The sequence below is a fragment of the Colius striatus genome, chromosome Z (genome assembly GCF_028858725.1).
Source record: "Colius striatus isolate bColStr4 chromosome Z, bColStr4.1.hap1, whole genome shotgun sequence".
NCBI lineage: Eukaryota > Metazoa > Chordata > Aves > Coliiformes > Coliidae > Colius > Colius striatus.
The window spans coordinates 22,004,865-22,017,755 of NC_084790.1; the positions used below are offsets into that span (position 1 = coordinate 22,004,865).

The 12,891-nt window shown below is 41.2% G+C and overlaps 1 protein-coding gene across 1 annotated transcript in view; it reads right to left on the reverse strand.

The window, feature by feature from the left end:
- The window catches only part of DGKQ (diacylglycerol kinase theta), a 92,405-nt gene that overhangs the window by 31,839 nt on the left and 47,675 nt on the right, over positions 1-12,891 (reverse strand). Inside the window, exons 8-10 of the mRNA XM_062018808.1 lie at positions 3,464-3,564; positions 1,789-2,012; positions 950-1,040 (exon numbers count right to left, since the gene is read on the reverse strand). Of these exons, the coding sequence (XP_061874792.1) occupies positions 950-1,040; positions 1,789-2,012; positions 3,464-3,564 (416 nt within the window). The remainder of the gene's footprint in view (positions 1-949; positions 1,041-1,788; positions 2,013-3,463; positions 3,565-12,891) is intronic.

The following is a 12,891-nucleotide window of genomic DNA, read 5'->3' on the forward strand; positions in this document are numbered from 1 at the left end:
ATTTTGATACCGTCTCTCACAATATTCCTCTGGATAAATTGTCCATCACAGAGATAGACAATCCATCATAAGTTGGATGAGCAATTGGCTCATGGGTTGGGCTCAAGGACCTACAGAAAATGGGGTTACATGAGGCCAGTGGCCAGTCACCAGTGGGTTCCTTGGGGCTCTTTAATGTTTTCAGAAACAATCTGGACAGAGATCAAAGGTGCATTAAGTTTGCCAGCGATATTAATCTAGGAGAAGCTGTGAACTCCCCCAAGGGTAAAGAGGCCTTTCAAAGGAATATGGATAAACTAGAGAGCTGGGCAATCACCAGCCATATGAAATGTAACAAGAGCAAGTGTCTGATTCTCCACCTGGGACAGGGTAATCCTGACCGTATATAAAAACTGGGGTATAAGATTCTGGAGACTAGCTCCCATGGAAAGAGAACTGAGGGTCTGGGTTGATGAATATGACTGACCAGTGTGCCCCAGCAGACAAAAGGGCTAAGTGTGTCCTGAGGTGCACCAAGCACAGCACAGCTAGCTGGCTGTTGGAGAGGACTGTCTCACTCTGCACTGCACTGGTGCAGCCCCACCTTGAGTTCTATGTGCAGCCTTTGGTGTCTCAATATACAAAGGACATATTCAAATATTCAAATGTGTCCAGACGATGGTGAAAGGCCTTAAGAGCAAGACTTACGAGGAAAAGCTGAGGTCACTTGGTTTGTTCAGCTTGGAGAAGACCCAGAACGTCCAATATAGAGCAACCAGTTCTAATATTAAGACTGCAGAAAGTTTTGAGCATCATACTAGTCACAAAAGGTCACCTACCAACTATTAACAACATTCACATGAGTTGCAAATAGACTGATTATAATTTTTCTCAAGAGAGACACGTGCTTTCCCTCCTTCAGCATGGTGTCTCAGGTGGTATATAGACAGTTTTTTGATCTTCTGTTTACCTGTCTTCCAAGTAATGGAAGCACTTCTTTGATCACAGTCTGTATAGTGCTATCCTTATTTACTCGTAGAGAAACATATGCCATTCCCACCCTAAAGAGAAAAGAAATACTTATTTTAGGACAATTATTTGACCTACTCTGTATGCACCTTTTTTTACCTCAGTGGCAAATTTTCTGTGGAGGTAGGCATAATATTAGCCCTATAGACAAGCAAGGACTTTCATCTCAAGGAACCGGTCATTACAATTGCAGCATTGCAAACCAGTTTCTTCCTATACACAGAATTGCCTTTGCAGTGCTCACAATGTAATTGCACTAGTAAAATGAACAAATGTTCAAATGTTATCCCACTGCTCTTAAGAAATTAATAGGTGACCAGCCAGTCTTGTTCCACTGATGAATGTGCCTAAAAGCATCTCAGAGATAAATGGATCAGATTTTTCCCCTTTATTTTTTTTCTCCTATTCTTACATCAGAAGTTACACTGAATTCTTCCTGCTTGGCATTTCTTCCAAAAAACCATCAAACTTTCAAGTGACATGTCTATGCCATCATTTGTTTACAGATGTGATTAATGTAAAGTTGCATCTTCCTGGCCAAATGCACGATAACAGAACCGTACAAGCTGCACAATATGTTCTGTGTGTGTTAAGAAACCCACAAGCACGTTGCAGGCATGGAAATTCATAATATGTATATCACTTATTCCAAAAACAAAAGAGAAGGATCACACTCTCAGTTACACTTCTGTGACTGCAACAAGTGAAACACAGTGAGCTAGATTGCAGAGGACAAACATAGCCAAGCAGGGTAACCCTGTGATAAAGGAGAACACTCACTTCAGCCAGGCAGGGTAAATTCTTATAACTTCGTCATCCTTTGGCTTGGCTCTGATGATCCAAGCTTCAGGAATGGATTCTCGGAACACTGAGCCCAAGTTGCTGTCCTCTGCAGCATCGTTCCTGTTTATAACATCATCAGACAGCAGAGCCTGCTGTGTAAAGGTCTGAAGCTCATACTCCTGCTGGTCATCATTTATGTAGTACGCCCTCAAAGCAGCCTCCTACAGCATAATAAAATAAATTAACATTTTCTTGAAAAGACACCTTTAACACCTGTGTAGCAATACAGACATTTGTAAATACCTTACTTGTGGAACCAACTTGTAACAAATGTTTTAAGTACATAAATATCAACGCAAAAAAAACGAAACATGGTCTTGAAAACAACTTTTACTGGAAGACATAGAAAACCTGATATATCAATAGCTTTGGACACAGCTCATAGTATTGCCATCAGTTATCGTTATTTTAGCTCCATAGATCAAATGTGAAAATTTGGCATCAATAAAGCTACACTCACTGCATGCAAAATTCATTCCACGAGGAAAATGGTAAATTACACTTGACTGTGTGCAACTCTGTATATTCAACATTCCTGCACTAAAGGGATGCTGAAAATCAATGAGCTTCTCAGCCTCAAAGCTACCCTGAACCCACACACCTGTGAAGAGGAATGGTAAGGGCTGTCCTTGGAAGATGCAAGCAGGAATCTCACACCCATTACTGGCCCATGCCTTCACCACTTCTGCTAACACAAATGCTGCAGTGAATACAGTCCAGTATGTTACTTAAGAAACTAATCTGCCCTAGGATTAAAAGCAGTAGCCCAATGAAACGTGCTTGAAAGGCAAGTAGCATTCCTAAATAAAAGGGATTTGAGTGCTGTACACAATTTTCGTCAAAGATCTTTGACACGTAGAACACTGCAAACCATTTTTGAAACTCTAGTTGATTTTCAGCACAAGATCAATACAAAAATCTTACCGAGAAGTAGGTTTAAACTGTCAAAATTCTGACATAAATTCTCCAGACTTCTCTGCTGAGTCCTTTATGACTTTGACTCCTCACCACGCCATCCCATACCCCTCTCTAGGCTTCATTTCTGCACAGCATGAGGTCTCTGCCCAGCCCAGTAAATTAAGATCTGTACAGAACATTTGATTTACTATTGAGCCACATTTCCACCCCAGATGAAGCACTGGAAAAGCCAAGGAGTGGCCACTACATGATAGATAATTCATCACTCACATAGCCAGGGAGTGGAGGTAACTATAGCATGCTTCAGTTTTGAAGTTGATTATTTGAAGTATAATATCAGTGACTGTCTGCCAGAAATGTCAAACCACCAAATACAATAAAAGAGGAGCAACATCTGAGGAACTGATTATCTAGCACTGCTCACGTCAATAAAATCACACCTCAGTGGCACACAGGGAAGGAGAATGACTTCTTAACATGTGATATGCTGTGGTCCCCACTACACCATAGATATGTAGGGCATCACTTCTCCAGATACTCTAAAATAAGAGCATTAGATAAAGAAGTAAAATTATATCCCACTTGCAGATGTTGTTGAGTTACGTTTGTAAAACTGTTATCTTTTGACTATTGTAATATACAAGAATATGCCCCTTTATCACACTGGAACATTGACCTTCACCGGGTATCTTACCACAACTTCTTCATTTTTTGCAATCCTTGGTACTGAAATCAGTCGAAATTGATTGCGTTTCACTGCATCATTCCCATCAAATATCTTTAATGTTTGTTTACCTGAATGAAAACAATTATTGTATTTCAATAACATGCCCCTCAAATCATAAAGCTACCTGAATAGGACGCATATAATGTAACTGTTAAAAACCTGCTTTTAACCCAATCTCTTAATCACAAGCTTTGAGGCTGAATCTTTTTATTTTTGTCTCGTTACTGACTATTTAAAACAGGGGTACATTCACAGAGGGAAGCAGGGAGAGTAATCATAGTTTTATCCCGGCTTCCGATGGAACTGTTCATATATAACTATACTGCTTATGTCATCACTTCTTCATCCTCACCATTCAAGACTGCATTTACTATTGTCAAGTTCAGGAACTCAAAAACCAAAACAGAGTGCTGTCACCTTCAGAACAGCTCCCAAAGCACTGCCAGTTCTAAGATTATCCTTCCAAAGAAACTTCTTAAAATAGCTGATGAACTGTACAGAAAACAGGAGAACATACAGGAAGAATGTAAAAACTAGATGAAGGTACAGAAAATGAAGAACTATAACCCCCTGCTGTGTTTCACTTCACTGAAGTTCTGTCCAATCCATGCTGAAACCATGGAACACAAGTTGTTTCACAGATGTCTGTGAAAGCATGAAGTGTGGTACAGTTCACTGTATGACACAATTTCTCTCTTATTTAAGCAATAATTTTAAGAGCAATAGCAAAGTATAACCAAATTCACCAAATTCTCACAGAACAGGCAGGTTTTGAGAGGTTTTAAGAACAAATGAATGCTATCAATCCAATATGTGTGTCTTTACCACCTATGGAAAGGAATCAAGACAATTGATCTAGGCCAAAAAGGAGATTCCAACATGACAGACCTTGTGTCATCTCCTGATCACATCTTTATGAAGATACCTAGCGAGCTCTCCAGTTTTACAAGTTCTTTGATGTACTCCCCAGAGTGCCCAGGCTTTACAACAGACATTAGTATTCTTCAGGGACACAAGCTGCCCATTTGAATGCAGTGTTGGATCTGTATAGCACAATGTTACAGACTGATCTCATGACAAAACCTCAATGCCTATTTTAATAATAAAGTCATAAAATCACTAGAATTTAAACTTGTCCACTTATTACAGCCTTTCTTCATTGATGAATCCATTGGGCATGGCACAATGTATGTACAAGGACATTCTCAAAAAGCAACATAAAGATCTAATTGCACAGAAAAGTAATCACCCGGTACTGCCTCTCACCCTACTCCAAACTTATCTTACTCTCCCCTTGGACAAAAGTGGCTATGTTAATCAGTGAGTGCTTCAGTATCAGCACTTCCCCTTACAAGAGAAGAAAATACAAGTAGAATCTCCCTAGAAGCACTCTTGAGACAGGATTTTAACAGTAATTCAGTAGGAAGCCTTGCTCTTTATTTTTTTTTTTCATTTATAAAACCATTTATAAACTCAGTATTAACAAAACAACTTTTAAGTTGCAGAATCGAGTAGGATGGACCTAAGTGGTCCATGCCACATACATCTGCATGGGTTGACGCACAGGGAAAAATGCAGGTTAGCTAAGAGTATGAGAAGAGCTCTAGTTTCCTTCTGCCAGAAATGAATGCGGCTAAGCACCTCTCTAAAGGGCCTGTACTTGACTGCCGACAACATGGACACAACCAAGAGAAACTGGGAGTCTGTGCACTCATCAGGACTGTGGTCTCACTGGGATTGTGGAGAGCTGTTGTGACAGCTCACACAGCTGTGATGCTGCTGTGGATGGACACAGGCTGCTGGGGAATGATGGAACGATGAGGAGGCAGAGTGTCTGTGAGCCCCTGCAGTGTGAGATCAGGGGGGATGCTTGGAGCTCTGCCTTGGGATGGATGAGGAGACGGAAAGAGCTTATGGGTAGAAGACAGAGCAGTGTCTGGACAACACAGTGGCTGCCTGTTTACAACACCCTAATCAGGCAGAAGCAGTAGATAGAGCAGATACTGCTGCCTCCTGCCAACTGCAAGAAGCCTCACCTTGGCGGGACCTGGTCCTCGTGGAGGATTTGAGCCACTGCCCTACCTGCTGGAGGGACACAACAGCCAAGCATGAACAATCCAGGGTGTTCCTGGGGTGGGCTGACAACAATGTCCTGCCACAAGTGACGAGCTCATGGGGAGATGCTCTGCTGGACTTGATTCATAAAACAAGGAAGGATTGGTTGAGGATGTAAAGGTTGGTTTCAGCCCTGTCTGCAGTGACCATGAGCTGGTGGTGTTTAGGAGCTTGAAATGAAGGAAATAAAGCAGATAGCAGTATCATCAAGCCAAGACTTTTCAGCAATCTGTTTGGAAGACAGCCATGGGATACAGTCCTGGAGAGAAGTGTGATCCAGGACATTGTGTTGGGTTTGTGTGGAGCTGGGTTCTTTTTGTAAAAGCAGGAGGGGACTGCAGTCATGGTCCCTCTAAGAAATTGCTTAAACCTTCCCTCATCTTTAAATTGGACCCATCTGGACAAGACCAGGCCAATCATTCACCTTTGCAGACACCATTTAAGAGGAAGAAATCTGCAGTGGGAGGAGGAGATGGAAGGAGTGGGATGAGAGAAATGGCCATGCAGACCCCCAAGGTCAGTGAGGGAGGAGATGTTCTGGAGCTGAGACCTCCCTACATCCAGTGGTGAGATGGCAGCTGTCCTGTTGCACTCTGTGGAAGGCAACAGTGGAGCTGAGATCTGCCAACAGTTTGTGGAGGACCCCACAGCAGAGGGGTGGCTGTAGCTGGGGGATTTGTGACTTTGTGGGGAGGTGGTGGAGCAAAATGTGCCTGGATTTCTGCTGTCACACAAGAGTCTCATGCTGTAGAGTCTGTGAGGATTTGCAGATCTTGGGAAGGACTCACATTGGAGAGGTTCATTAGGGACTGTATACCCTAGGACAGACTGTGTTTGAGCAGGGGACGAATAGAAGCAGCTCTCCTCCTCTGAGGAGGAGTTATTTAGACCGGAGAAAAGGCTGAGAGGACATCTTATCACTCTCTACATGTACCTGAAATGAAGTTGGATGAGGTGGGTTTTGATGTCTTCTCCCAAATTACAAGCAACAAGGCAAGAGGAAATGGTGTCAAGCTCTGCTAGGAGAAGTTGAGATTAGATATCAGAATTTTTTTTTTGCCAAAAGGTTTGTCAAGCATTAGAACAGGTGCCCAGGGAAGTGGCTGAGTCATCACTCCTTGAGGTGTTTAAAGGATGTGTATACATGGCATTTATGGACATGGTTTAGTGGTAGATGTGGCAGTGCTGGGTTAAGGGTTGGACTTTGTTATCTTAAAGGTCTTTTTCAACCAAACTAATTCTATGACTCTAAGAATGGCCTTCAGAAGCACAGCTCTAATTTCTCCTTCCTTTATGACTATTCCTTTGGTACTCTTAAGAGTAGTTAGCTGAAACCTTTTATAACATCTCTTTAAAAAAAAAAATAATTGCACAGTGTCCACATGCAATGCACATGACAGAAATGGAGAGAGAGTCATGCTACTGGACTTGCCAAATATGGATTTTAATATGAAAACAGAATTACTGGATGGATCTGGCTTTTCAGTTTTCCAATTATCAACTCAGTGGATGTGACAGTTGTAAATTTTTTTTTTAATCACAAGATAAGGAACACTTAAATATCATCAACTCTCAGCTTTAAAGTATCCTTGAAACTCTTACTGTCGTTGCATTGGGACTACAGCAACTCAGAAAGTTATCCACTCCTTTGAACATTGCTCTGACAGAAAACTGTTTCTAAAAGAATTTCACTTTTTCTGAAATTAATCAGGCAATCTCCATGGTGACTTTGACATAAACAAATGTTAACCAAAAGACACGCTGTGTCCTGTTTGACCTTCTTTAGGGCTAACACAATTAGAAAAATACTTAGTAAACACTGGTTACTGACAGCACAGCTGATGTTCTGAGTATGAACTTTCATAACATTATAAAAATCTCTACTGTTTTCTCTAGCAATCCAGAGGGTATACAACTATCTGAGAATAAAAACAACTATCTAAGTTTTAGTACTTGTTTTCATTCAAACTGCCTTCATAGTCTGCTCTTGTCAGACACTAGCTGGCCTGAAAGAATCCCTAGCAATTTTAACTGGAGGGTTTTTTATGAGCTTCTCACTTCTTAAAAGCACACAAATGTTACAAAGTTGTCCAAACTCTCAAAATAAACTGGTTAGCATGGAGGAGTTTAGATCTAGAGGCCAGTAGCAATGTTCTAAGCTCAAGTACAGTCCTTAGCTAGATACACAGTAGGTTTAGTGGTGCTTTTCTTAAGGTAACCTGGTTATCCATCATAAACACAACTGTTCTTCACTGATAATCAAGCTTAAGTGTTTAACTTTGTCACTGTCCTCCTCACAGGAGTTACACTTACTGCAACCTAAAGAACCGTGGCTTTCTTGCACATGAACTTCTGGGGTCACATTAAAAGAACAATCAGCTACTCACTTGGCCACAAGTAGTCATCCACCCTTGGAAAGAAGTTCAACTATAGTAAGTTTTAATATTGTGTAAAGCTTTCTCCCTCCTGTTTAATTTCAAGGAGAAAACAACAAGCAAAAGGGAAAACTTCAGGCATAATTTATCAAGCTATGGAACTTCATTTTGGAGGCTAAGATATCAAGTTTTCTTGGGAAAAGGACAAACAGCATTTGACAAGCTCAAAGATCCTATCCTTTGACTTCCAAATCCACACAGACACTGCATACCTTTGAAAAGACTTACACGCAGCTTGTGGCAGAGATAGGAAAATAATATAGTTCTGAATGCTTTAGTCACTGAAGAAAGCTAGAAGTCTACACCAAATGTGTTGGTTGAATTTATTCTTAAACTAAAAGCTATCAACACCACTTACAAAGAATCAGTCTTCCCAACAAAACTTGTGCAATCCACACACTTTCTGCTCTCCTTCCTAGTCACCGCTACCTCAAATTACAGCAGTGTGAACTGGTGGATTTGGGTTTATTTCAGCATTCCCTTTCCCAACCTACAAGGCAGCAATAAAGCAGGTAAGAATTGTGTATTTTTTCTGTTATTGTCTTGAAGAGAGTCTTTCAGAATCCCAGATTCTTCCTTTCTCTAGCTGTTCTTCCAAGAGAGCCATTTGCAGATGTGTCAATTCTTTTCATGAGCAGCTCACATCCCTCTAGTTCTAGCAAAGTTCTGAATCACTAAGCTATGTTAACAGGCATCCTCCAACCATCTCTTCACCCTTCTCTTGCAAGGTGAGAACTTCACAAAGCATCTGCTCTATGTTCACAACATGATCCGATTTCACTTGCTGCTTCCTATAGCTTTACAGCTACAAATCCACTTAGATAACATTTCAAAGGAACATCTGAAAGACTTAGTTGTCTGTAAGCATGTTCAGCAGAGTACAATGACTGTTTTTATAAAAGCTGGACATTTCTGTAAGTATTTTTACAGGAAATATCCCTCAAAATCCACACCTGTGGTCATTACTTCTTCCTCCTGACAGTTTGCTCGTGTTTGCAGAATTACAGTGGAGGAGGTCTCCTCCACACTGACAGCATGGGATAAGACTTAAGCAAACACTAGGCCAATGACGTGGGTCTATGTAATACAAGAACATTTTGTCTCCCTTCCTTGGTAGATGAACCAGAGCTACCAGAGCAGAGCACTGCATGGCAAAAGAGGGGCTGTGGAAGGACATGCTGTGAAAAGTACGTTTGCTGATATCCCTGCAGCCCTCATTTCTGTCCTCTTCCCTTCAGAGATGGTTTTCTCTTGATGGTTGCAGTGGCACAAGCTGAAGCAGACAGTTCACATGCAACTGGTTAGTGCTGAGACACATTCATGGGGCAGAGAGACTCCCAGGTCAGGGCCATGCCCTTCCCTTGTCATGTTGCCTTGTCTGACAAATGGGTTGCACACATGCATGGCCAGGAAGTTTGTTGAGCCCTCAATACACCTCCTGAAATGCATCTGGTATGCACTTACAGTGAGCTTATATGGAGAAACTGTATAGAAACATCAAAATCAGCAGGATGTTAAAGCAAACAGAATGCATAATCACAGAAACAGCCCAAAAAACATGGCTCTCCATGTCACTGTTGAGTACCTACAGTTACATTTTTAATCTGATAAGCCTTGTCATAAGGACCTCTAAGGCAGGGAAGAATTTAACACTAGCTATTAACACCTCTCAATATCTCTCTATAAGCCTTCTAGCAACAATACTACAAACCTACAGGGAGATTTTTTACCTCTTTCCTCTTGAAGAGATTTTCCATAAGACTTCTTTACATTCTCAGGAAATAGTTAAGAAGAGGTGCTTGCCTTCCTTGAAACAGACATTTAGAGTAGCCAAAGTTTTGATTACCAACCAGTGTGAAAGATAAAGGATGAGGGGGAAAGGGATGCAGGGAACAAGGGAGAAATAGGTAGACTGAAATGGAACCAAGCCAAAGGGGCAGGAACAATGGGGATTAAACGTAAGCTTGGGCAAGGAGAGGAACTGGAAGAGATAAGTTGAGGAAGAGTACAAAACACAACTTTGTGAGAAGCAAAAACAATAGTAGGCCATACCAAGTGTCAGAAAAGGCAGACAGAAGAGGCTGAGGAAAGGAGGCAAAAGGAAGATATGCACAAAGGGAAAAGTGAAGCAAAAAATGATAAATGTGTGATTTTTCAGAACATTTTTTAATTTTCCCAGTAGCTACAAGCAAGTCATCCAAGCAAAGGAAATATATAATCTCCTCCAAAACCTAAGCCACGTGTTCATTTAGCACAGCTACGTGTAATCCTGTTTTTCAAAATATCTTCAAGTGCAGGTGAAGCAAACTGTCTTGGGGGAAAAAAAAAAACCCATTTTCAGCATTAATACTGTATACCTGGTAAATGAGTAGCTCTTGCACCGAACAGAAGCTTCTGTGAGGACAGAAGTTGAGGACCTGGAGAAGCAACATCCCTCAACCACTATGACAGAAAAGCTATAAAATAAATAAAAGCTGGCTAGGCCTCACTATACAGTCATCCAGTAGTCATGCAGCACCCTCAGCTTTCATTGGTTCCTGGCAAGCTATTCGGGCAGAATCAAATGTCATGTTCTCAGATCCCTGCAGACTGACACACAGGAGCTCTTATTAAGTTATTTTTTATTTCAGAAATTACTAACATAGCTCCTCTGGGATTCATTTATTGCATATATACAACAAACTCAACTTTTTTTTTTCTTCTCCTCCTGCCGTATGCCTTCATGTTACCATGAAATAAAAAGAATGATTTTCAAAAGTCTGCCTTTGATTTTTCAAGTTTGACAGATTATATTTGTGCATCTTAACCAAAACCAGGGAATTCTTTTCTCCAGGAAAACAAGAACAATCCGAGCTTACTGAAAGCTAGTTCAACATCAAATCTCAGAAAGGAGACACACTGCACAACCTTGAGAGGCAACCATTGGAAACACTTTTAATCCGCTTCTTTAACCACACTCCCAGCTATCTGAGGGTCTGTTCAATACAGAGCAATTTTATCAGTCATATATTCCCAGAATGACCAAAAATCATTGTATTATGGAAATGGACTTTGTGGCTCAACTCCTTCCCCAGGCAATACAACTAACTATACTAATGAGACCATCCACATCGTACCATACCTGTAACATTCAGTTCTCCTCAAGTTAATTGCTCACTGTGTAGACAAGTGCTTAGACGTTGGCTCACGTTCTCAGGCACAAGGATCTACAGTCCTTTTCCAAACCTGCTCAAAGTCTGTTAAATCTATCTACTCAGAAAATGCAGAGGTTTTTTTATGGTTATTTTATGCTTCTGGCTTCAGCATCTTGGTAGGCTAAGTTTCATGGTTGACTTCATATATTCTAAGCTCCTAACATTAAATCTTGTAACTTTACAATTCACCGAACAAGCCTACTACAACAGCAAAGAAATAAAACGGAATGCAGACCACTAATACAAATCTTTCAATATTAATCTACAGACATTAGTACATCCTTTCCTACTGGTCTTTCCTATGAAAAAACATGTCTTTACAAGCCAATATTATTTAATTTGTTCTGACTCAATTTTCACTGTTTGGAAAAAAAAAAGCATCTATAAAATGTGGAGAGCCAGAATTGAGAACAGCTAGAATATTCCAGAATATTCTCCAGTTCAGATAGTCCTAAGGCACTGAGAAAGATGTGGCAGATGTGCTGAGCCAACACAAAGAAGCTAATGAGCAGCTAACTCTTGACACATATTAGACAAATGGTATTGTCTAGAAACGGGTGGAAGAGGTCCAACATGTTGTAATAGTGCCTCTGTCATATTTAGTTTGATAGGCTATGACTACTCACACTGACAGGTAAAGAAGCACAACAGCTGGCAGGTGAACCCCTGTAACTTCGTCAGGGACTTTAGCAGAGAAGCCATGCCCTGACACAAGGACATCAGCCCAAGCAGGTGACTCCACAGAAGATGCTCTGTGGGCCACTTCAAAGACTAAAGAGGTCACTAAGTGTAAGGCTCTGAAATGCACATGAAACACATTCTAGCTTTGTACATGAGTTGTTAGGGGATGTTTAGGAAAGGAACCAAAGGTAGAAAGGGAAAGATTAAGGTGATTTGGGGAGGAAAAACTATGGGGAAATAGAGGGATAAAGAGATAAATGAAGCTGGTCACATGTAAAGAGGTTGCTGTCTGCTGCACCTTCTGGGCCATGCCCTGCACCTGATTCACACAGCCTGTCCTGTCCTCTCATTAAATGCTATTTGTAGCTCTTTTTGTGTGTATGGTTTCCACTCTTTTTCATTCATGTGTGCATATGGGTTCTTGCATACAGTCACAGAAGCAGGACTGCTGATCATTGTGACCCATGTGTCTACAGTGCCAGAAAACAGGTTGACAGCGCAATTTGCTGGCTGGACTCATAACTGGCCTAGGAGCCACACGTGTGTGTGTGTCAGAGTGAAGCACCTGTCAGAGACGACTACTGGGGAGGGATCAGGAGGTCCAGGATGACTGCTGGAGAGATTGTGTGAGCTGGGGGTCCAAGGAGATACCATGGAGAGGAGGAGGTATGTGCACATCTATCTGTGCACACATGGATGCACCCAGCCACTCATGCATGTATATATGTACATATGTATCAGAATACGTATATATACACACACACACTCCCACTAATAGACCTTCATCCTGCTAAGCCACAGAAGAGAGAGGATGCTGCAGCAGCTTTACCTCTACTGAGGTACCAGATTCAGAGATCCCTACACTGTTAAACTAAAGCTTCCAAACTTTTTTTTCCCCGGCGAATGCTCTGTTTTTAAAGAGATCTAAGAATCATTCCCTATCTATTGAGCTTTCTAAATCATGGCAAAG